General features: G+C 49.6%; 9 protein-coding genes across 9 annotated transcripts; 6 read left to right on the forward strand and 3 right to left on the reverse strand.

Moving 5' to 3' along the window:
- Window positions 1–255: 255 nt before the first annotated feature.
- On the forward strand, window positions 256–1,919 carry MIND_00113500 (CBD9-like protein; the record flags this gene model as incomplete). Its single annotated transcript, XM_037358080.1, has 9 exons — window positions 256–324; window positions 372–416; window positions 466–508; window positions 561–606; window positions 662–821; window positions 872–907; window positions 957–1,350; window positions 1,398–1,489; window positions 1,536–1,919. The coding sequence occupies 9 exons, from the start codon at window positions 256–258 to the stop codon at window positions 1,917–1,919; spliced, it is 1,269 nt and encodes a 422-aa protein (XP_037225990.1).
- Window positions 1,920–2,262: 343 nt separating this feature from the next.
- Window positions 2,263–3,889, reverse strand: MIND_00113600 (S-adenosyl-L-methionine-dependent methyltransferase; the record flags this gene model as incomplete). Its single annotated transcript, XM_037358081.1, has 12 exons — window positions 2,263–2,302; window positions 2,352–2,408; window positions 2,465–2,540; window positions 2,593–2,701; window positions 2,749–2,777; window positions 2,821–2,998; window positions 3,045–3,069; window positions 3,117–3,163; window positions 3,211–3,510; window positions 3,558–3,681; window positions 3,735–3,793; window positions 3,842–3,889. 12 exons carry the CDS (start codon window positions 3,887–3,889, stop codon window positions 2,263–2,265), a joined length of 1,092 nt encoding a protein of 363 aa, XP_037225991.1.
- A 63-nt stretch (window positions 3,890–3,952) lies between these two features.
- Window positions 3,953–5,236, forward strand: MIND_00113700 (Hcy-binding domain-containing protein; the record flags this gene model as incomplete). The annotated part of the gene is made up of 5 exons (XM_037358082.1): window positions 3,953–4,036; window positions 4,085–4,230; window positions 4,281–4,942; window positions 4,983–5,165; window positions 5,214–5,236. Exons 1-5 carry the CDS (start codon window positions 3,971–3,973, stop codon window positions 5,234–5,236), a joined length of 1,080 nt encoding a protein of 359 aa, XP_037225992.1. The 5' UTR covers window positions 3,953–3,970.
- Window positions 5,237–5,739: 503 nt separating this feature from the next.
- MIND_00113800 (uncharacterized protein) lies at window positions 5,740–6,970 on the forward strand (the record flags this gene model as incomplete). Its single annotated transcript, XM_037358083.1, has 3 exons — window positions 5,740–6,576; window positions 6,626–6,652; window positions 6,695–6,970. 3 exons carry the CDS (start codon window positions 5,740–5,742, stop codon window positions 6,968–6,970), a joined length of 1,140 nt encoding a protein of 379 aa, XP_037225993.1.
- Window positions 6,971–9,252: 2,282 nt separating this feature from the next.
- On the forward strand, window positions 9,253–10,803 carry MIND_00114000 (F-box domain-containing protein; the record flags this gene model as incomplete). The annotated part of the gene is made up of 1 exon (XM_037358084.1): window positions 9,253–10,803. The coding sequence occupies one exon, from the start codon at window positions 9,253–9,255 to the stop codon at window positions 10,801–10,803; it is 1,551 nt and encodes a 516-aa protein (XP_037225994.1).
- Window positions 10,804–11,633: 830 nt separating this feature from the next.
- MIND_00114100 (uncharacterized protein) lies at window positions 11,634–12,896 on the reverse strand (the record flags this gene model as incomplete). Its single annotated transcript, XM_037358085.1, has 5 exons — window positions 11,634–11,924; window positions 11,973–12,301; window positions 12,351–12,429; window positions 12,477–12,754; window positions 12,809–12,896. 5 exons carry the CDS (start codon window positions 12,894–12,896, stop codon window positions 11,634–11,636), a joined length of 1,065 nt encoding a protein of 354 aa, XP_037225995.1.
- Window positions 12,897–13,016: 120 nt separating this feature from the next.
- On the forward strand, window positions 13,017–14,304 carry MIND_00114200 (Proline iminopeptidase; the record flags this gene model as incomplete). Its single annotated transcript, XM_037358086.1, has 3 exons — window positions 13,017–13,624; window positions 13,674–13,985; window positions 14,040–14,304. 3 exons carry the CDS (start codon window positions 13,017–13,019, stop codon window positions 14,302–14,304), a joined length of 1,185 nt encoding a protein of 394 aa, XP_037225996.1.
- Window positions 14,305–16,122: 1,818 nt separating this feature from the next.
- Window positions 16,123–18,143, reverse strand: MIND_00114300 (Proline iminopeptidase; the record flags this gene model as incomplete). The annotated part of the gene is made up of 12 exons (XM_037358087.1): window positions 16,123–16,276; window positions 16,325–16,339; window positions 16,401–16,543; window positions 16,592–16,700; window positions 16,752–16,890; window positions 16,934–16,954; window positions 16,999–17,107; window positions 17,163–17,212; window positions 17,260–17,635; window positions 17,750–17,802; window positions 17,854–17,868; window positions 17,921–18,143. The coding sequence occupies 12 exons, from the start codon at window positions 18,141–18,143 to the stop codon at window positions 16,123–16,125; spliced, it is 1,407 nt and encodes a 468-aa protein (XP_037225997.1).
- Window positions 18,144–20,011: 1,868 nt separating this feature from the next.
- Window positions 20,012–20,690, forward strand: MIND_00114500 (uncharacterized protein; the record flags this gene model as incomplete). Its single annotated transcript, XM_037358088.1, has 2 exons — window positions 20,012–20,153; window positions 20,209–20,690. 2 exons carry the CDS (start codon window positions 20,012–20,014, stop codon window positions 20,688–20,690), a joined length of 624 nt encoding a protein of 207 aa, XP_037225998.1.
- Between the last annotated feature and the right edge of the window lie 354 nt (window positions 20,691–21,044).

Here is a 21,044-nt window from a genome sequence, read left to right on the forward strand (position 1 = left end):
CGTGGGAAACAGACGGAGGTCATCTCTTTCTCTCTCTCGTTATTTGCGATCTTGCCGGTCAGCTCCGCCCTCAGCCGGTAACGAGTTGACCATACTGAGCGGTGCAAAGCTTCCGTTTTTCCATGCCCAATTCGTTCGCGGATCATCGACAGTCAAATCGAGCCCGAAACGCGTCAAACCGAATGGAGATTTCGATGGCATGCAACACGCAATATAAACTTCTGTCGTCCCTATCTTTCTTGGCCCTCCACCACCATGGTTCACTTACTTCCCGTCGCCACTTTCTCGATTTTATTTGCACTATCCACTGCTTCTCACCTGGTCGTATGGTGTTTTTCCGCTTGCTACCAGTCGCTGAAACAAGTTTGTAGGATATCTATCCCCGCGACGCGACCGGAGACTCCAAATGCTCAACGGTGTGTTGTCTGGGTTGGAAGTTGGTGGTGGGGGCTTATAACGACGCAGTATATGTGTGTTTCGGCCATTTTGAACGGCTCTACCGTGCAATGTACGTTCGCCCGACTGTCTAAGCTTTTTGGCTCATTAAGTTACTGCCGCAGATACATTAGCGGGGACTGGAAGGGCAACTCCTGGGTGGATGGGCGTGTATGTTGTCAACCGGCACTGCTCTATTACACGAGGACTGACTGCTCGTATCTAGTGGCTTTGGCACCCAAATGTCCAACACGCCCATGGTCATCATGTGGAGTAATTCAGACGGTTCGATCACCATCTCACAGCGCAAGGCGCCGTCGGAAGTCATGCCAACTGTGGACTCTAATCCCCCTCGTCTTGCAACGCTATCGACATCACTTAGCACGGTGAGTTTTCCATTCCTCTTCAATCTCCACAGAATGTGAAACATGACCAGACCTCGGGCAACTCTGCATTTGTGTTCACTGTCGATGTACGTCTTCCGTGTTACCTTCCGCGACTGAATTACCAAACTTCACTAGTCCAACGGGGCAAACACGCAATCTCTCATTTTTGGCTTTGGCGACAAGAACCCGGGCGATAAATCGGCATCCGCCACGCTCCAGCAACACAAAGACTACGGCATCACACAACTGAACCTCCAGAAAGCGTTGTCAGGGACAGGGACAACGACTGGCGGTGGGGCTTCGCAGACTGGTACCCCGGGTTCGTCCGGCAACACCGGCAATGAAGACACGGGAGGCGTTACGAGCGACATCCCGTTAACGCCTTACCAGCGCATGATCATCGCTCATGCTATCTTCTGTGTCCTTGGTTTTGCTCTTTTCCTGCCGCTTGGCGCACTCGTTGCGCGATACTTGCGCACTTTCTCCTCGACGTGGTATACTGCCCACTGGATCGCCCAATTTGTGTTAGGTAAGGATTTCATTCTTGGTCAAATTACCTGTCTGACGTTGCCACAGCCGGGTTATCCATTATCATTGGTGTCGTTTTAGGCTTCAAGGCCGCCAGCCACGACGGCAGTATTAGCTACAAGATCCTCGACGACCACAAGGCGAGTGATGCCTCTCGCCCCCCCCTTTCCGCTCACATCAGAACAGAAAACCGGAATCGTGCTATTCGTTCTGTACTTTGCGCAATGCGCGCTTGGCGCGTTCATCCACTGGGTCAAGCCCAAGCGCGTTCTTCGCCGGCCCCCGCAAAACTATGTCCATGCCCTTCTTGGCCTCGCCATTATCGGCCTGGCGCTTTACCAAATCCGAACGGGAATCAAGAAGGAGTGGCTGTTCACTGGGCTCGACGCGCTCCCGTCCGGTGTCTACACGCTGTGGATCGTGTGGTGTGTTGTGCTTCCCGTCCTCTACGCGGTCGGCCTCGTTTTCCTGCGGAAGCAATACGGGCAGGAGGCTGACGCGCGGAGTCGGTGGAACAACGAGTATGGCATGAACAAAGGACCCCTTGCGAGCGAATATCACGATAACTGATGCCCAATTGCTCTATGAATACCCCACCTGGCACCATCTCTTGGACAATGTTCCCCCTAGACGGGAATCTATGTGTACCACCGCCTTTATTGTAAATTAGAATTGCTAACTTAGTACGACAGTCCAATGCTTGGAAGTTCCTGAACGGACACAATTAAATCGGCGGACTAAACTGGCTGCGCTGATAACAGTGTCCTCGGCAACCCCATATAGATGCTGTGTGGTTTGCTAACCATTAAACCGAGGTCCCCGAGATGCTACAAGGTCTTCCCGAACTACGGCAGGACGGAACGACATTAGATGGTGTGCTAATCCTCTACTTTCCTGCGAGAAGCTATCAATTCTAAGTGGCTCTCTTGAACAAGTAGTGCCCGACACCCCATCTGACGACCACGACTGAGAGAAATGTCGAAGAAACAACAATCCACGCACTGCTGACCGCCATCCATATTGAACAGTTCCGAGCACGCCATGTAGAATACGCGGAACCTTGGAAATTGGACCTTGTCAGCCGAGGCAAGTCGAGCCACGATAAAAATACTTACCGATGAAACGTGGCGACGGCATCCGCCTCGCTGCGGCCGTTCGCCTTCGCGTCTTCCTGGAGTTCTTTCATGCCGACTGGTCAAGTTTGATTGAGGTCAGCATTCATTTAGTAATGATGTTGACCGACCTTTGGTATTGCGATCTTGTAGTTTTAGCCAGTCCTCCAGTGTACGCGAGTAGTTCGTCCCGGAGATGTACCAGCTTTGTAGAAGTGTAAGGTCATTTTGGAAATAAGCCTTGTGGTCATCAGGTGCGAGTGTCTTGTATGATACGAAGACCTTACAAAGAGGTCGTGCGACATCATTGTCCCGCCTGGAGAAACTCAAAGGAGGAACATCAAGAGACGCCTACATACCAGAGAAAAAATTCTGTGCCATCCAGCCATCGTCTTGTTCGAAATGATACGGTGTTGTGCAGTGGCAAAATATGTGGACGAAGAGCAGCGAATCGGCATCCTGCGGGTTGGTTTTGGGACGCAGCCAGGTGGAGACTTTGGAGAAGAGTGTCTGGAAGTTCTTCATGTGCTCGAACATCTGCAAGATATTGGAGGCGTCGACAGCAAGTTGCTGGGAAACGCACCTCGATGGAAATGATTCGGTCGAACCTGAGGGCATTTTAGCGGGAGTCCTGGTTAGGTACAAATCCACTTACTGTCTGGAGCCAGAAAAGTCGAAATGGTTCACGTCTGCAGTGATTATCTGGTCTGGGCATTGGAGCAGGAATCAACAAATAACAGAGTGCATACCTCCAAGTTAGTATGACCACGCTCCTTGGCCGTTGCATCTATATAGGCCTTCTGCGTTGAAGAGTTCGAAAGGCCGACAATGCGTGAATTCGGGTACTTTTTAGCGAGAAAGAGCGAAACGCTGCCCCAACCACAGCCGAGATCAAGCACGTCCTGCCCATCCTGAAGTTGAGCCTTTTGACAGTAGCTTTCGAGCATGAGAATCTCGGCTTCTGCTAGGGTTTCTTTGCCAGTCGGGTACAGGCAAGAAGAGTATTTTGCGCATGGACCCAATGTGGAGAGGATGAATTTTGTGGGGACCTGGAGACAATGAGACAGACGTGAATGGACCAAGGAGCAAAGCTCACCTCGTAGTGCTGCTCGTTGGCCTTCTCGGTGAGCTCTGCAATGGCTTCCCTCGAACGAACATCCTCGATCCACTTCATTTTGGCGGCAAAGTTGGCCTCAAACGAGCCATGGTCGATTTCGCGCCTTTTGTTATATGGGTTAGACGTGGTCCAGCCAACGAGGAAGAAAGGCCATACAAACGCTGGCGCAAGAGGGCGCGAATTACACGTCGAATGATGAAGTCGGGAACCAACCCCTAGAAAAACACGCTTGAACGAAGAGTTGAAGGAGCGGAGGGTCATACGCGGTCCAGCCAGCGGTACCCGATTTGTAGCAGAGCTTCAGAGACCATGGTGGGTGGTGGGAACAAGGAGGCAATTGAGTCGAGGTCGCCAGCGACGATGATATTGTAGGCAGGATCATAGTGACAACGATGACGGCTGAAATCAACGAATCCCTGCTCCCGGATACCACCTTCGCAATTCTAGATGGCGGCTTGGTGAGTCCTATTATTCTTCGCAGAGACCTCTTACCGTCCTGAACCTAGGGAACAACCCTCGAAACTACCTTTGGCCTCGATATCTCGCATACTCCCTTGTGGTCGGCTAAAGCTGCGATTGAACACCCAGAGGTGGTCATCGCCGCTCATGAAGCGTTTCTCCAAGCTGGGTCCGATATTATCTTGACTTCAACGTGCGTTATAGAAAGGCAAATCAAGCGTTGACTGATCAGTGGACCTCCAGATATCAATGCTCGTCGGAGAGCTTTCGCAGCGCGGGCTACAACGATAACGAAACAATTCAACTCATGTTGAAATGTGTAGGACTAGCTATAGATGCGCGCATTCGGTTCAGTTCTAGCCTAATAACTAGCCAATCACCCAAAATCGCGCTCTCACTGGGACCGTATGGTGCTAGCCTCAGTCCAGCGCAGGAGTTTAACGGCTTTTACCCTCCACCATTTGGCCCGCGAGGATACTCTCCAGAAGGACTCAACGTAAACGCGTTTGCTCCCGAGGCTATTCGGGACGAGCGATTGGCTACACAGTCTCTCGCAGATTATCACTCTTCTCGACTCCAGATATTCAAGAGCGATACTTCGATCTGGGAAAGCATCGACCTCATCGCCTTCGAATCAGTTCCATTGCTGCGTGAAGTCAGTACAATCCGGTTGGCGATGGGTCTACGCTCCAGTCAGCCCAAGCCTTGGTGGATCAGCCTGATTTTTCCGGAAGGCCAGTTCCCCAACACCGTCCATGCCGATACAGACAAGCGTGTTTCTGTCAAAGACATTGTGTCCGCGAATTTTTCAAACCCTTCCCTCTCCCTCAGCCATCGGAATCAACTGCACTCCCGTCGAAAAGCTCTCCACCATAATCGAGGAAATGGAGACCGTATTGCGAGAGGTGGGCCGCAAACCATGGCTGGTGCTTTACCCGAATGCAGGGGATGTCTACGACCCGGCTACACAAACCTGGAAACTCAAAGCGGGTACGCAACATGATTGGATCGTTCAACTGCAAGCTGTAGTCGCACGGTTGGATGTCGCACATGTCTGGGCAGGTGTTGTAGTCGGAGGGTGCTGTCGAACAGGGCCAGAGGATATACAGCTGATCAAGAGATGTTTCGGTGCGGTAGTCGTTCGATTGCGGCACTAACATCTCTTATAATTTACAGCTGACCACATCACGACTGCTTGACGCGATCGATCCCTGGCGTTTCTGCAGCATGACTTTGGAATCACGCTTATATATGGATATTGTAATGCTCTACTAGATGCTGGCCAAGCAGGACCTTGCTTTGTTTTAGTCCACAAAAAGGTTCATTATAAGCAGCGTCGATAATGGTGACGCGTCATGTAATCAGCTTTTCTTTTCGAACAATGGATATGACTAGATCGTGAATCACACGTATGACGCCTGTGCAGGTTTGTTTTTGCCCGAGACCGCGTCACATTTGTCACAGATTTGTTTTTACTTCTTTGCACCGTCAACAAGTGCAATGGCGACTCCAGGACTTTCAATGACAGAACCTTTTCCCATCTCCTCTTCACGACTAGAAACCAGAACCCCCGAGCTTGAAGACAATCGTTAGTGGGGGTAGAAAATAATTGGGAGAAACAACTGATACACGCCCAGCTAAACAGTGTGTACACTGATTGAACAACTACATTACCGTATTAATGAAGATAAGCGCGATACCAATGACTATTCCCATTCGACGAGCCCGGGATGGTGAAAGGCCTGCAACTGGCGCGCAGGCTCACCCTTGGCGATGTCGATGGTTTGAACTTGACTATAATTTAGGGAATTTGACTGGCGGACAATGGATTCTCTTCGAAGACAGTGAATTTTTCATCGCCGAAGAACTTGGAATGACACTGCAGCGATTTAGATGTTCTCCCTCCTGTCCAATCGAAGACTGCATAACCGACACTTGGAAAGAACCACCACAAAGTGTGCTCAGAGGATGGGAATTACTTGACAACGGCTTATTAGGCGACACCTTCACACACTGCATCGGCATGGCCTTTTCAACAGGCACTCAGGTGGTCGCAGACATAGTGCCCGCTGGTACTTCTAAAGGAGGATACCTTGTGAATTACGATGAAACCTACGCTCAAATACGAGTGTCTGTAGAGGGAAGAAGTATACCAAGACAAGAAAAGCGTCTGGTGCAGATGCTCATGACCCCTGCAAGAGCGGGTGACATCGTAAATGCCCCGAGGACTAGTATTCGACGACACGTTCTTGCTCATGACTGTCGACCTAATATTGGGGATGTGGTTGAGATGGAGGCAGGAGAAGTAGGCGATGTGGAGAAAGTGGAAGACAATAATCGAAATCCTCTGGTTTCCGTGCGACAAACAACGAACAAGGAGCTTTTGGTCGTTGGAATATCCAAAGTGCGAAGATATTTTTGCGTTGGCAACCTAGTTCGTGTCGTCGGCGGGGCATATTGCAATAAAAGCGGTATCGTCAGGCAAAAGATTCATTTTAACGAGGCCAAAAAAGACGGCGGCGCCTTGGAGTTACAATTGGTGAGCAAGAACGGTATATTTAATGGCGTGGCTGACAGGTGAACCACAGATAGACGAAGATGCAAGGCAAGAATTAGTACGACATCAACACCCATTTTTTTGCGTCTTACACGGCTAGGTTTTGGTACTCTGCACAGATGTGGTGATGCTGCCAATGGAAGCAACAAAAAAACGAAACGATTCATCGGGAGATGGCAAAGAAGAGAGGGCGATAGTAATTGGACCAGATATACGAGGGGGCTTTAGCAGTGTTGGCCAGCCCGGTTTAATATTACCAAGGAATAGCAAAGGTAACATTGTTGCATTGTTTTTAGACCACCAAAGCGGATGTCAGCTTTCACATCTACGCTACTTCCCAGAATCAAGCTTATGTCGCCTGCACCAGACTCTGTAACAGCTAATTTTTACATTACATACGACGAATTACATCATCATTTCACCGAGGTTTCAACAAAGGTTTGGGCTTTTTCGATGATGCAGCCGGTTTGACCTGGTTTGTGGTTCAATCACATGATCATGCCAGGTAATGACTGGACAGGGACCTTATAAAGCAAGGTGATTTCGCTGTACTTGCCATGATTGCACAGGCCTAGGATTTTGCCAACAGCTGCAAACGGCAACACACCTGCCTAATTTAGACTCCAGAGCTGATGTTGATCATGACGTGACATCACCATCACGTGAGAGGTTGACCTTGTTCCTCACTTGTTTCGCGACGTGTTGCCGGCCTTGTACTTTGTGTCGGCAGCTGGCGTTAGAGGCACGAACGTCTTGGGCTCAAGGTCGCCATGATACCTTCTTTTTACCTTGTACCCTTTGCGCTGACATGTTTCAGGCTCTGACTTCAAGTTGGTAAGCTATAAAGTACTGCCCAGAACAAGACGAATCCAGTCTGCTCCTTGAATCTGGAATTCAGGATCTTTGCTCTCAAAGTGTGTTTACTTCATGCTTCTGCCCCACATAGACTCATTCTATATCAGTTGCTCTGAATTTTTCTCTTGTATCGATAGCACTCTTCTTGTACGAACACGGTGCGCAATCAAAGTACCCTCATACTCTTACTGACCACTGCCATAGACTTTATAATGCCCCATGAACTCTGGAAGCGCAGCTGCGGTCTTTCCCGCTGGCTTTCATCTCGAAGTTTTACTTCCGATGCCAAACCCACGAATAGCCCTATTTCCAAGCTCCCCGTAGAGCTCCTTGGAGAGATATTTCTATCTACGCTACGCGAATGGGAGCAAATGACAGAAGAACTGTCGAAACTTCCCCTCTCCCCATTAACGCTTTCCCATGTCTGCGCCGACTGGCGCGAAATTACACTGTCCCTACCGATGCTTTGGTCTTCTATTTGGATTGACCGCCCTCGCGCTGCGCATGTGCCTATGGTAGCGCTCTGGCTCGACCGCTCACATTCATTCCCACTTTCCATCCACCTTCGCCAGACAGACCATAAAATTTGTCTCGCCTATCCTTCTTCCGAAGAACACCAGTTCACCGAGGAGATACTCGCTCAACTCGTGCCACATTTTGCGCGTTGGCAAGTGGTCGAACTGTTGTTCAAATCCAGTGCTCAACAGGAGTTGGGTTGCCTTCCTCAGTCTGGCACCCCAATTCTCGAACATGTCTCGCTAGATCTCGACTCGTGGGACGCGTGTAGTGCGGACCAGCTCCAAACGACACTGTTTTCTCAGTCTTCGTTGCGAAGCATTATTTTCCATCCCGGCTCTCAGCCAAACGACATCTGTTGGCCCAACCTCACCACTGTTGTTACTAACGGCCCAGAATGTACGGCAGATACGGTTCTGGGAATTCTTTGGGGCCAGCACTTCACTTACTACCGCTCAGTTTACGCTCTCCGATCAACCAGACTGGGCCCCGCCATTCCTACCACCAAATGATATACCCGTCGTTCTCCCCACCCTAAAATTACTGGCGCTGAAAGCCCACCGAGCTCCTCTCGCGTCATTGCTAAGCCGCCTGGTTCTTCCCGCTTTGGAAGCTCTTACTTTAGACTACGCCTATGTCGTGCCCAAAGACGACACCGAAGATCAAGATGCGTTCGCCTTGCGCTCTCTTCTCGTCCGTTCAGCATGCAGCCTAAAATCCTTCACCCTCCGCGAGATCAATCGCTCTCTCCAAATCAGTGAACATCGGCAACTTTCCATTTTGCGCGTTTTAGCCGCACAGGCGACTGAGCTCGAGGAGCTGGCAATAGAAGCGCACTTGACAGATCGCATTGTCGAATATCTTGCTGTCGGGCCAGAAAACCAGGAAGGAACGTTGCCCCTCAAAAACCTCCAGCACATATCGATGACAGATGTTCGTGGCGAGCATTTAGCCCATGGCTTGCTTGCTGTGATGGTTCTAGCTCGCCCTGGGCTGAAGACGGTTGACCTTCATGTCCGCGTACAGAGTCACGAGGACTGGATTATCCCGGGTGAGGTCGATGCTGAGGTCACGTTCGAAAGACTGTCCTGTACTTGCGTCAATCCATGAGGTTGACATGCCATCGTTAGGGTAGCAAAATGTATATATCTATGATACTTACTTGAATAGATTGCAGTCTTGTCGAGACCAGATTTTCACTGCCATCAAAATCGCTAGTCACATGGCCTTTTTCCATCCTTTCCACTGTCGCCATGGCTTTGGCTAACGACTGCCGCTGCTTCTGTAATGCCTTCCTCTCCCTATCTCGCAAAACTTGGGACCAACTATGTGCCCAAGGATGACGAGCTCGAGCACCTAGCCGTGGTCATTTCCAAGCTTGGATCGGATTTGCAATCGCTAGCTGTCGATGGTGGAGATTTGGATACACAAGAAAGCTATCAGCAACAATTTGAAGCCAACAGGGCGCTTATGTCGCCTCTTCGTCGAATGCCCCTCGACATAATACAAGAAATATTCGCTTGGTGCCTACCCATGGACGAAAACTACCGTATGAACGTGGATGCCGCGCCCCTCTTGCTGGGACGCATATGCAGCTCTTGGCGCGAAATCGCCTACAGCACGCCCCTTTTGTGGTCAAAGCTTCACGTCGAAGAGCCTGAGACGTATTCTTATGGCGGGAGAAAAATTCAACCCACCAAGCCACTTCTGGCCAAGCTGCGTGGCCGCCGGGAGGCAACTACAGAGTGGCTTATGCGGTCCGGTTCATGCCCTTTGTCGATTTCTTTTGCGTGCAGGGAGCAGTTCGCAGACTTCGAACGGTCCATCCTCCCAGCCCTTGTTCCATTTACATCGCGTTGGGAGCATATCTCGATTACAGCCACCACAGAGATCCTTCCTCACATCGCTCATATCACTGCGGAAGAGGTACCTCTATTGAAGTCTTTGCATCTTGTTGAAATATTCGCAAACAACCGCCTTGGCCTCGTTGAACGACCCTGGGAGCTCTTGGCAGCACCGAACTTAACGACCCTTCGCATGTTGATGCACTTCTTCGATGAATCGCTCTTCACTGTCCAGTGGGCGAACCTGGTCAATCTTGAAATCAGCCTGGTTCCCACAAGTCAATTTGACACCCCAAGCAGCCAACGAGCCTTTGACGTCGCTGCTCGCTGTCCCAATCTCCGCGTTTACACGATCACGCTACAAAATTTCGATGATTTTACTCCGCCAGACTCGGTGCTCGAACTTGCGTACCTCCATACTTTCCATGTCTTGAGTGTCGGCGGGCTCCATTCATGCGTAAAAGACCTGCTCGCTGGCCGTCTGCTCCTTCCGAAACTGCGCGACCTCCGCTGGCATGGAAAAGCTCCCTGGCAAATGCCACTCGACCTGTCGTACAAGCCATTTTGCTCCGCTGCTCGATATATCGAGGTCATCGACATAAGCTTCGATCTCTTCACCAAAGACACGTTAGCCGAGTTCTTCGGACTCATTTCACGCACCTTGCGCAAAGTAAAAATGTGGCCCGCCCATAATATGGGCCCTGAGGGCTCTGAGGTCGTCTTTGATGACGACATTTTGCATATGCTCAGCTCGGTCGTCGATTACCCATCTCTGGAAGACCTTGATATCTCTTTTGGTGCTTTCTCTGAACAGGCACTACTCGATTTCGTTGCCGTTCGAATGAAAGCGCAGAAGCTCAAGCATGTTGCTGTGACGTTCCGCGACCCGAAGACGTTGGATGTTTATCCCATGCTGCGGCCGTTCCTCGACGTGGGCTTGCATGCAACGGTCGGATACCGTCCGGCTGACGATGATGACGACGATGACCTCTAGGTTTCAGTGGGCTTTTGAAAGTTGCAATTGGTGAAGGTCTACTTTGTCGCCTTGTTGCTTTCGGCGACTGTCGTCAGTTCTTGGGTAAGAGCCACTGTGTGGGTCCGTACTTCTAAGGATAGAGAAATGTACAATACCGGCCTATTGTGAAGAATCTGAGTATCACCTTGCTTTGAAAATGCAAGGTCCCCCACCGTCTAAAATACCCCATCAAATTTGCCAAAAACACACAAGTACAAATATTAGCACTGCCACCGTTTAAATCAGTGTACTGCTCGAATTTCTACTACTAACTCAATTACTTGGCTGGGTCCTCTCCCACCAATGTTTCATCTCCTGTGTAAGACAATCCAGCTTTTTGTTCTCCCTCTTCAGCATGGGCAATGGGTGTGTTGTGAATACTGTAGTGCTGTGTCACACCCTCATTGAATGGGTTTATTGGCCTGTACAGGGAGCATGTCATCTCTCCCTCTGCTTCTAGAAAGGGCGACGTAGGCACTGAAGGACATCAGTTCCCTACTATGCATCATAATAATAATATCTGCACGGTTGCAACGAACTAAAAAGGGAGCAAAGCAAGGTGTGTGGCGACGCGAAGCAGGCGACCCCTAGTTAAGTAACAGCGCTGAAATATCGCATGATGTGTGCACCGCGATTGATGATGAATCACGTGTTACGTCACGCTCTTAAGTACTTGGCCATATGGCATCGGAAGTTCGGAACTTTGCGCTAATTGGAATGGCTGAATAGTTCCTACAAGTACGACATATTTCTCTGCCTTCTACACATACTGATAACTAAATCCAAACAAGTCATCCCAAGTGAGTCTCTCAGACCACTTCCTGTGGAGTGGGTGCTGTGTGTCCAGTGCTCTTGACACGGAACTCAATAGTCTCGTCATCTCGCATTCCTCCCATTTCCAAATTGGCCTCCGCTGGTTCCCCGTCGTTCTTTGACTGGAGGCGCAATTCTTCTAATATCGTCGTAGAACCACCATGCGGAAAAGTTGGACGAGAACCAGACTTTTCAGCGAAACGAACCGAGGTGAGCTGATTTGTCGTGTCTCCAGACCAGGCTTTTCCTCGTGCGACACGAAGAATAATGAGCAATGGCGCAATCGACTATTTGGTTTGCTTAGTACTTTGACGTGCTCGTACCTTCGTGCTTACCTGTGTCTGTCCTAGGAGTGGCAATGCAAGGTTTTGAACGGGACTATTGACACCGTAACTGATGAGGAATACCAAGGCGTTTGCTGAATAAATCATTGCTGATTCAACAAGCATGGCCGAAACAGTCATATAGGTCGTTCGAGTGGCGCGACCTATCAGGTGCCGCAACCGATATCGCATATAAAGCAAACGGCCAGCAATGAGTGCGGTGAGGATGACAGTCATGGAGATTGATATTGACCAATATGGAATCGCCAAGTTGACACTGATTTTCGTCCAGATTGTCTTGCCTGGTTGGCTCAACTCGGCAATAAGGATGGAAGACAAAACTACAGCGGTGGCGTTAGTCCTCCCTTTAGTCCATTGCCATCTGCTTACCCATTGAGGAGAGGAATGCTACGATTGGAAGCGCGATAATGTAATAATTGCGGTTATAAATCATCCAGAATCGATACACCTTCAAAATTCAGTAAGAAGATGCCCATATCCAGAATGTGTTTGTACCAATAACGCGTCTTGGAACCAACTATTGACAATGTAAACAGAGTTGCAAACGACGGCCGACCAGTTGGTGCTCTGCTCGACGAAGAATGCGTTTGGTCCTCCAGGATAATTGCGATTGTCAATAAATGTCTTCTGGGCGAAAATGATGTTGGTAGCATTCCCGATGTTTCCCAGCGTGAATAGGAGGCAAACAAAGACGAGTAGTTCGCGGTTGCGCTGGCTTTCTCGACGGCTGCACAAAGCTTGGACGCATTCGAAAAAAAGTGTCAAATGTATGCCTTCCAAATAGTGAGCTTGTCGCATTCCGGCCTATTTCTCAATCAAGTACTAACCAAAGCCAATAGTGCCGAGGAACAACCCTGCGAGGATAGAGCGCTCGTTCCAAAGTGCGGCAGCAGACTCATTCGGTGCAAAGGACATTTTGATGGCGAGTGGAGACAAGGTCAAAATGGGTGCCTACATGAGTTAAATAAACAAACGCCGCGCCGTTGTGGGCACACTACACACTAACGTTACGGTAACGGGTAATCTCTTATCCAGATGGTCACTGCGGTAAGCTTCTCCATTGGTAGCCAAATTAAAAAATTCTCAACGGTTGTTCACCCACTAAGTATACTAATCGTCTCCCACAGGAATCGCCACAGAGGTATCTGCAATCAGCTCAATCTAACAGACGCGGCTTTCCATCGCTCGTTGTTCATCATTGCCGTGACACGACACTGCCCACTGTCTGATATAAGCCTGTGCGTACCCAAGGTTGTGGCCAGCTTCCTAACAATGTCCAACCCAGCTCCTTTGAAAACGACGGAAGGGGAGGTCGCATTCAACGTTCCCGGTGCTGACAAGCCCTGCAAAACGTGGTACAAAATTATTGGGGATCTCCATGGCTCGCCTTCTCGTCGCCCGCTCGTAGCTCTCCATGGAGGTCCTGGAGTCAACCATGCATACCTCCTCGTCCTTTCCGATCTCACTGAACGTCATGGAATTCCGCTCGTCGTCTATGACCAAATTGGGAACGGCAACTCAACCCATCTCCCGGAAAAGATGGGCGACACAACATTTTGGACGGAACAGCTATTTCTTGATGAGCTCGATAACCTCCTCACACACCTCGCGATCAAGGATGCATACGATATCATCGGACACTCGTGAGCAGCTCTTTATGCGTATGACTTAGTCTAACAGTTTCCACCGCAGATGGGGTGGAATGTTGGGCTCCCGTCATGCATCAATGAATCCTGTCGGTCTTAAGCGCCTTATTCTTGCGAGTACACCTGCCGATATGCAACTGTGGGTAAAAAGCCAGAACGAGCTTCGTGCGCAACTTCCCGAAGATGTTCAAGCCGTTCTCGATCAACACGAAAAAGATGGCACGACGGAGAGCGCTGAATATCAGGCCGCCGTTGGTGTATTTTACTCTAAGTTCCTGTGCCGAATCGATCCATTACCGGAGCCTGTTGCTGAAGGTTTTGGGTGGATTCAGAAGGATCCGACTGTCTATCTTACGATGTGAGCTATTTTTGTTAAGACTCGTCTACCTCAGTCTGACGAGCGCTTTTCTAGGAATGGGCCATCTGAATTCTACATCACTGGTCCACTCAAAGATTGGTCGATACTAGACGACGCCGGTAAAATCCAGACCCCGACCCTTATTTTGAACGGTCGGTACGACGAGGCGCAGGACATTGTGGTCGCTCCATTCTTCGAAAGTATCCCCCGTGTCAAGTGGGTGACGTTCGCTGAGTCGAGCCATATGATCCACTTCGAAGAGCGCGAGAGATACATGCAAGTCGTTGGCGACTTTCTTATGTCTGAATTCAAGTTGTAGAAATTTGCACTGTTTTTGAGTTTGATACAGTTCATGCATGCCTGAGGCTCGCTACTCACATTGGCTTCACTAGTCTGGCAGTGTCAATTGTCATCTTGTTATGTTACTTATGTAGCACTGCTGCTAATTGGGACTCGGCAGTCTTGCAAGTCAACGGAAGCAGCTTTTTCAGCCGCTTTTCGTACTTTTAGCGCTTTTTGGAGGTTGGAGCGGAATCCGGACAAAAAGTTGGTATTTTGGCTGTGATGTCCAAAAAATCCGGACAAATCTCAGAATCATTTTCAGAATCCTACCTTGGTAGGGACTTCAAGTTTCACTGTTTCACGGGTCCTAAGTATACTATACTCCTGGCAGTGGTCTGAATTAGGGTCTCATGCAACTTGGAAACAAGGATTTCGATAACAATTTCACCGTAGCCAAAGACTCGACATGAAGCATCAGCAACTTGAAGAATTTCTAAGCTACTAGGACTGTTGGACCACTAGCAGTTTTTACTCCTGATGATCTCCTCCTAAAGCAGTATCATCCAACTTGAAGCGAAATGTACTACTAGAATACTACACACCTGGAATAATAATGAAGGGCACTGCGTCGCCTCCATTTGGGTCGGGCTCTTCCGAGTCGGCCGTATCGCGGCCATCAAGATCCCGGGTCCCTTTGACTAAAACCGTTCGTATAAGCCAACTCAAAGCCATGATTCCTATTCCGAAGAATGGAGTACAAACCTGGAATAATGACGAATGGTGCATCCGGTTCAGGTTCATCAGGTGCGTCGCGAGTTTCACGGCCTCCTGGTTGCACTGGCATACGCGCGCGCAATGGGTCAGAGTCCAATACGAATGGGTTCACTGTGACCGTCGTGATTTGGCGCACAACACCAGCGGCTGAGGGCTACATTAGTTTGGCTTTTATCGTGGCTGTCGACGAACCGATGTTCACCGGCGTTGCTTTGACTGCACAGTCTGCACCGATACACGCGAGTAAAACCGCCGCGAGAAGATTAGACTTGTTGATGAAGTTCATGTACTTCAAGTTCAAGTTGCTGGCAAGCGTGAGGGAGATGGGAGGTTTGAACCACGAAGAGAGCATACAACACGGGAGGCTTTTATCTCACTGCTCAGCTTACTTGAGCTCCAACAATGGCAGTGTGGAAGGATGATTCTGGAAATGCTATTAGTGCCAGTGCCTGGGCAACTCGAACTAGAATAACCAAAGTTTAACATGACTGAGTCATCCCGGGCCGAGTCTCCCTCGAAGTTAGCGCGGACTTGTTCAACAACCGGAGCGGGAGAAGGACATTCGGACGAGATCCATCATATCTGAGCCCACAATAGCGTGAGCTACGACAGCGGCGGCCTATTTTGGATATCCTGCTCCACCCCGACTCGTGCCAGAATAATAGCATCATGTGTGAATTATATCGCAGGGAAGAACTGCGACTACCAACGGGATCCCAACTCTGACTCGGGGAAAGGGAATCGGTGAGTTCAAGTTCGAAGTCGAACAAACTTGAATGATTTTGAATTAGACCTGAGCAATTTAGGGTGAATACTCGCACAGGCTGCTATTGGAACTGCTAGTTAGAGCCATCGCACAGTCTAGCCAGCTGTGCCTGTGCAGTCATGTTCTGTGATGTAATATCTCAACCCCAATGCACTGGCAACAGATACCAAACGAACCATGGACTTCAGCAACCACTAAAAATTGAATGAATATCGACGTTGGTCGAGCAGGGCGACGTGTGGTTTGTTGAAGATAGAGCTCTCGCAACGGTAGCTTGAATTCACGCTAGACTTTTTGGATACAGGATTTTACGCCCTAGTCCCTCTCGCGACGGGCAATCTTGAATAGCGCGCCAATTACGGTAGCAGGATCTTTTCGAATGGCACTGTGCATGTGCTGGTTACTGATGTACTGCTCGAGGTTGCCAATGGCTCGAGCTGTCTCTTGAGCTCGGTTGAAGTCGACATACCTACTAGGTGTTAGGTTGTCATATCAGTGAAAGTTCACAGGCACGCACATATCGTCGAAATAACTGTGAAGCATATTATTGAGTATCAGCCCAAACCAAAGCTTCACGTTGAAGATCCACGTACGTCGCAGAAGTCACTTTGACGGTATTCTTTGCCAACTGCGTTTTGTCATAGAGTGCCGGCCATTCGGAATACTCGGCGAGCATGTTCGCTACTGTTTTCAATGAACGCAAGTTCGCGTATTCCTCCAACATCTCGGGGAAAACCTAGCAAAAACTCGAATCAACGCTGCTTTGTCGTGGGAAAACACAGACCATTTCGCCCGTGAAGTATACAGGCACGTCGGGTTGCGCTTTGGCCTTGTCCCAGAGAAACTGAGGATACTGACTGAGTACTTGACCACATGCCCAGTTGGCCGCCCGTCTTATGATCTGGGTTAGATATGGGTACCATGGGTATCGAAAGGACGGCTACCCTTGGCAATATATCACCTCGTGCAAAATCGCGTAGAATGGGTTGCTGTCGCATTCTTGCTTTGTTTCGATTTTATGCAGGAGGCGATATGAGAGTTTGCTAAAGAGTTCCAGATCGTTTGCGGCACGCAAGACAAGTTCTACGACAGGTAAGCACTGCTGAGTGAGGTGGGCATGCCTTACGATGAACACGATCGATGCCACCTGGCGAATATTAGGAATGGGAAATGCCTTTCACAAAACTTTACCGTGCATTCCGAAATCAATGCCCAGCTGGAGCCAACGACCAGTACTCAAACGACCTCCGTTGGGAAGCCGGACATCATGGGAATCCAAATAATTCAAAATACGATGAACCTGCCAAACAAATTAGACCAGGCAAAGCTGACAATGTATCGCTTGCTCTCTCTACGTCCCGAGGATACTTCTCATAGTAAATCTTGTTCCGCTCGATCACACGCTCTGTTATAACTGGTAAGTGACTGGCAAGATAGTGGGACCGTCGGTACCCATCAGAGTGGCGAAGACTGAGGCAGGAGCGTCGACCAAGGGTGTAAGCCCCGCAGTCAGAAAGACTTCCTTCAAACCCTCTGGATAGAAGGATAGGTAGGTCAGCGCAACGAAACCACCAAAACTCTGGCCCAGGATTGTCCATTTTCGGTCTTCTGGATCCTCTTTGTGACCTAGAAGTTGTGTTCGGATGGCCTCACAGTCGCGGACTACGTCGTAGATGAAAGCACGCCCTCTATTGGAAAACCACCGACCGATATTATCCGCGCGGAAATGCTTCAGATAGTCAAAGAGTTGCGTGTCAGTCTTTCCCTCGACGAGCTCTGCTGAGAACGGCGTGCTGAGGCCGGTCCCCCTGGAGTCTAGCCAAAGAGTCTACACAATGAATTAGGCCAGGACCGCCATAAGTATTGCTGCGTGCCTGATACCCTTGCTCATGCATCTAATGGTTTATAATCAGCACATGACCGCCTAGTTAGCCATGCATACCGGTCCGCCCATTTGGACACTGGTTTCCAGATCACACTCGAAACCAGGCCCACCTTGAAGGTTGATGATTATGAGGGAGTGGCGCCAACTTTCGGGAAACATACCTTGCAGATATAGAACTATGGCAAAAGCAGCTCAGTACTACGCCGATGACATTTGGTTCAGACTCACTGAACGGCAACTGGGTTTGTTCATCATTTTGCGACTTTTTCGTCGGCACAAGGTTCCGCGCAAAGATTCTGAGTTTTGGGCCGTCTGGGTTGGCGTAGTCGAGTGGCAGTTCAAAAAATCGTTCAATGACTTTGACAGAGCCTCCATCGATCGTGTGAGTCTCTGCGCGAGAACGGAATGCGGCATTCGACCTACCTAGAAGGGTGTACGTCTCTGCAGCCATAGTGGCAGGGTAAGACAGAGAGGGCTGTGAGTACACACTTCGCGAAAGTTGATGCAAGAAGACTGCATGTGTGTGACGGCACCCAGGCTAATGACTGGTGCGGGTGGGAATCTTGTTCAGAATTCTGGTCCGTGACTTCGAGAAATCGATGGGATGAGCGCTCATGATGGTCAAATATAGTTGTCCATTTTCGATTCTTATGTCCGAAATCAGCCTCTTTAGGCTTTTGGTTGCACAACCCGTTCTTCCTCGTTTCCCTCATGAAGCCCGCCCAGATGATGCTCTCAAGCGCATTGGTCTTTTTGACGCTATTGAATGCGTGGAACACGATATTGACCTTTTCGAAGTTTCACTGTGAGTACACATGAAGACAGCAAACGCACGATTTGAAAGAAATCAGCTCAACCTGCAGTAATACACCGCCAAGAGAGTCCCTCGATGGTTCCAGTCCAGCTGCGACGAGTGGCCTTGAGAGTGGTAGCCAACAAACGTTACGGCCTTGACGCGGAAGCTGATTGGAAGTCCCTTATGCCATCGAACAGCGCATTTGGATTCGTCCGTCTTGGACAGGAAGGGCGTCCCTTCGAACCATCGATTTACCACCAACTCCATTGCTTGAATAGCCTCCGTCGTCAATTCACCTATGGCGGCACAGGCTCATCGATCGCATGGCATACTCACCACTGCCTCAACTATCTTCGTCAGGCCGTTTTGTGCAACGGGGACACGACTCTGGAGCCTTCGCATGCATATCACCTCCATGGCCATAACGGTACCGTCCCTGCAGCCTCGGGGAATGATGTCGTGCATGAGTGCCGAGATTGGTCACAGTTGCGATCTTTTGTTGAAGAAAATCAAGCGCAATTCAAGGAAGTGCCATTTAGTTTATGAGAAAGTGGTGTGTTTATGTATTCCCTGAAATATAATTAGTTGTATATAAAAACCAGTTATGAACAATCGCACACCCAGCACTCATGTTTGGCCCCACTAACGATCGCGGCTATTTGCCATTGAAAAGCGAGGACGACAACCCGAAGCTCAGCCAACCGAGCACCATTTCGCGCATCTCAGCTAGTCTCGTCCTCATCGTTCTCTTGTTCAACATCGTTATGGTCGCAACGTCCATATATCTCGAGGTGCAAAACCAGGAGTGGAAGAGGGATCCTTCCCAGTTGCCCTTCCCTGATGCCTTTGTTGGATTGCCGGACGCGTGAGGTATGTTAAGCCTTTCCAAGAGAACATGGCTGACACGCTCAAGTGAGAAGAGGAAGAGTGGCTGTGTCAGTGACTGTGTGATGTTCATGTAATCAAAACTTGTTTTGCTATCTATTCCCGGTTCGGTTCTAAATTTCGTTTGCTCAGAGGCACATGCATGCCTCGTCGTTCCCAGACTCCCGGACTCTGCTGTGTGCTATCTTTTGGCAAGGTAAACGGCGTTGATCTGGAATGCAACTTGACATGCCGAATCTTGCGTTTTTCCAATCGCGACAGAATTCGACGGAACAATCGAGCTCCTCATGGCGCGTTGTCTTCTCCCGCATACTATCCAGGACACTGGAACCATAGGTATCGCAGCACACGGGTAGACCAAACTTCCGGCGCAGAAACAGCAGCTAACATAGCCTGTGCATCAGGCTCGAAATTGCAAATGCGGGGTTTATCGACTGTTTTTACATTTCTGACGGTGTTCCTCGTCTCTGATTTCTCAGCGGACCTCAAGTTAGTCGGTGCGTCATCAGTAAGTATTCTCTCAACAGTTTTTTTTTCTTTGGATGTATCGATATCGGACATCGAGATAACACAGCCCAACACATTGGTGCATACCACTTCCCCCCCAGCCCACAAGCTTGAAGTTGCGAATCACGAGGATGTTTTATCACAACGACGATGCCTCTCGGGGACGTTCATTGTTGCTCGAGTACATGGCTCTGCTGATCTTGTCAATCCTCGGAATGGTTCAAGTCATGGTAAAAACGCATTTTGCCGAGTCAAATCTTGCGCTGGGTAATGGTGTGTATTGTTTCGAGGCTCTTGACCCCTAGGCTAATTCAAATTCTGCTCTTAGTCCAAAGTGACGGCTCGGACAACGGCACCTACTATCCCAGCTCTCTGCCCCTCAGCGTTTCCCAAGCAGCGATGGAATTTTCCCCGACAGAAAAATATGCACTGAATGCTAGTGCGGACTGGGCTTCACTAATCCCTCATGGTCAAGGCTGGGTGCAGCTGGGGAAAGAGCGACAACCGTTCGCCGTGTCCATGTACCACCAACTACACTGTTTGAACGGTCTGCGTGTGGCACTGCGCACGCCAAAGACGAGCCGCTCGCCCCAGTTCAACAGTCATACCAACCATTGTTTCAATTATCTGCGCCAGCTTCTACTATGCAAGGCCGATACGACACTAGAGCCGACTAAGATAACTCAGACAGGCGATGGCAAGGTGCGGGCGGCGGCGTCAGGCGACAATGTGGTCCATGTGTGCAGGAACTGGGTCCAAATTCGTCGCTTTGTAGAGGAAAACATGCGAGATTATTGGAGGGAAACTTGAGCCTGAGGGGTAAATCCAAAGGTTGTAATGTAAATAAATGAAAAAAGAAAAGAAACCGCCAGTTTCGAAACAAATGCATGGTAGCCCGAGCACAGAATTGCCGGCCAGATCACCCGAGTCGCTCACTGCGCGGCCGGCGGCAGGCCGGCGGCCTCCCGCCGTGATGCAATTAACCAATTAACTCTGCAAGATACGCGTAAACATATTGGTGCTATTTGATTGTGCTTTGTCTTCGACGCGCGCGCCATCGGAACAAATGCCCAGGTGTACATGTAAGATGGTCCTAGTTGCAAGATCAAAAAGATCACGTGCAGCTGAGTCACATCAACTCCGAGTTATGTATCGCCATGATGA

Source organism: Mycena indigotica (genome assembly GCF_014461135.1).
Source record: "Mycena indigotica strain 171206Taipei chromosome Unknown Mind.scaff0001, whole genome shotgun sequence".
Classification (NCBI taxonomy): Eukaryota; Fungi; Basidiomycota; class Agaricomycetes; order Agaricales; family Mycenaceae; genus Mycena; species Mycena indigotica.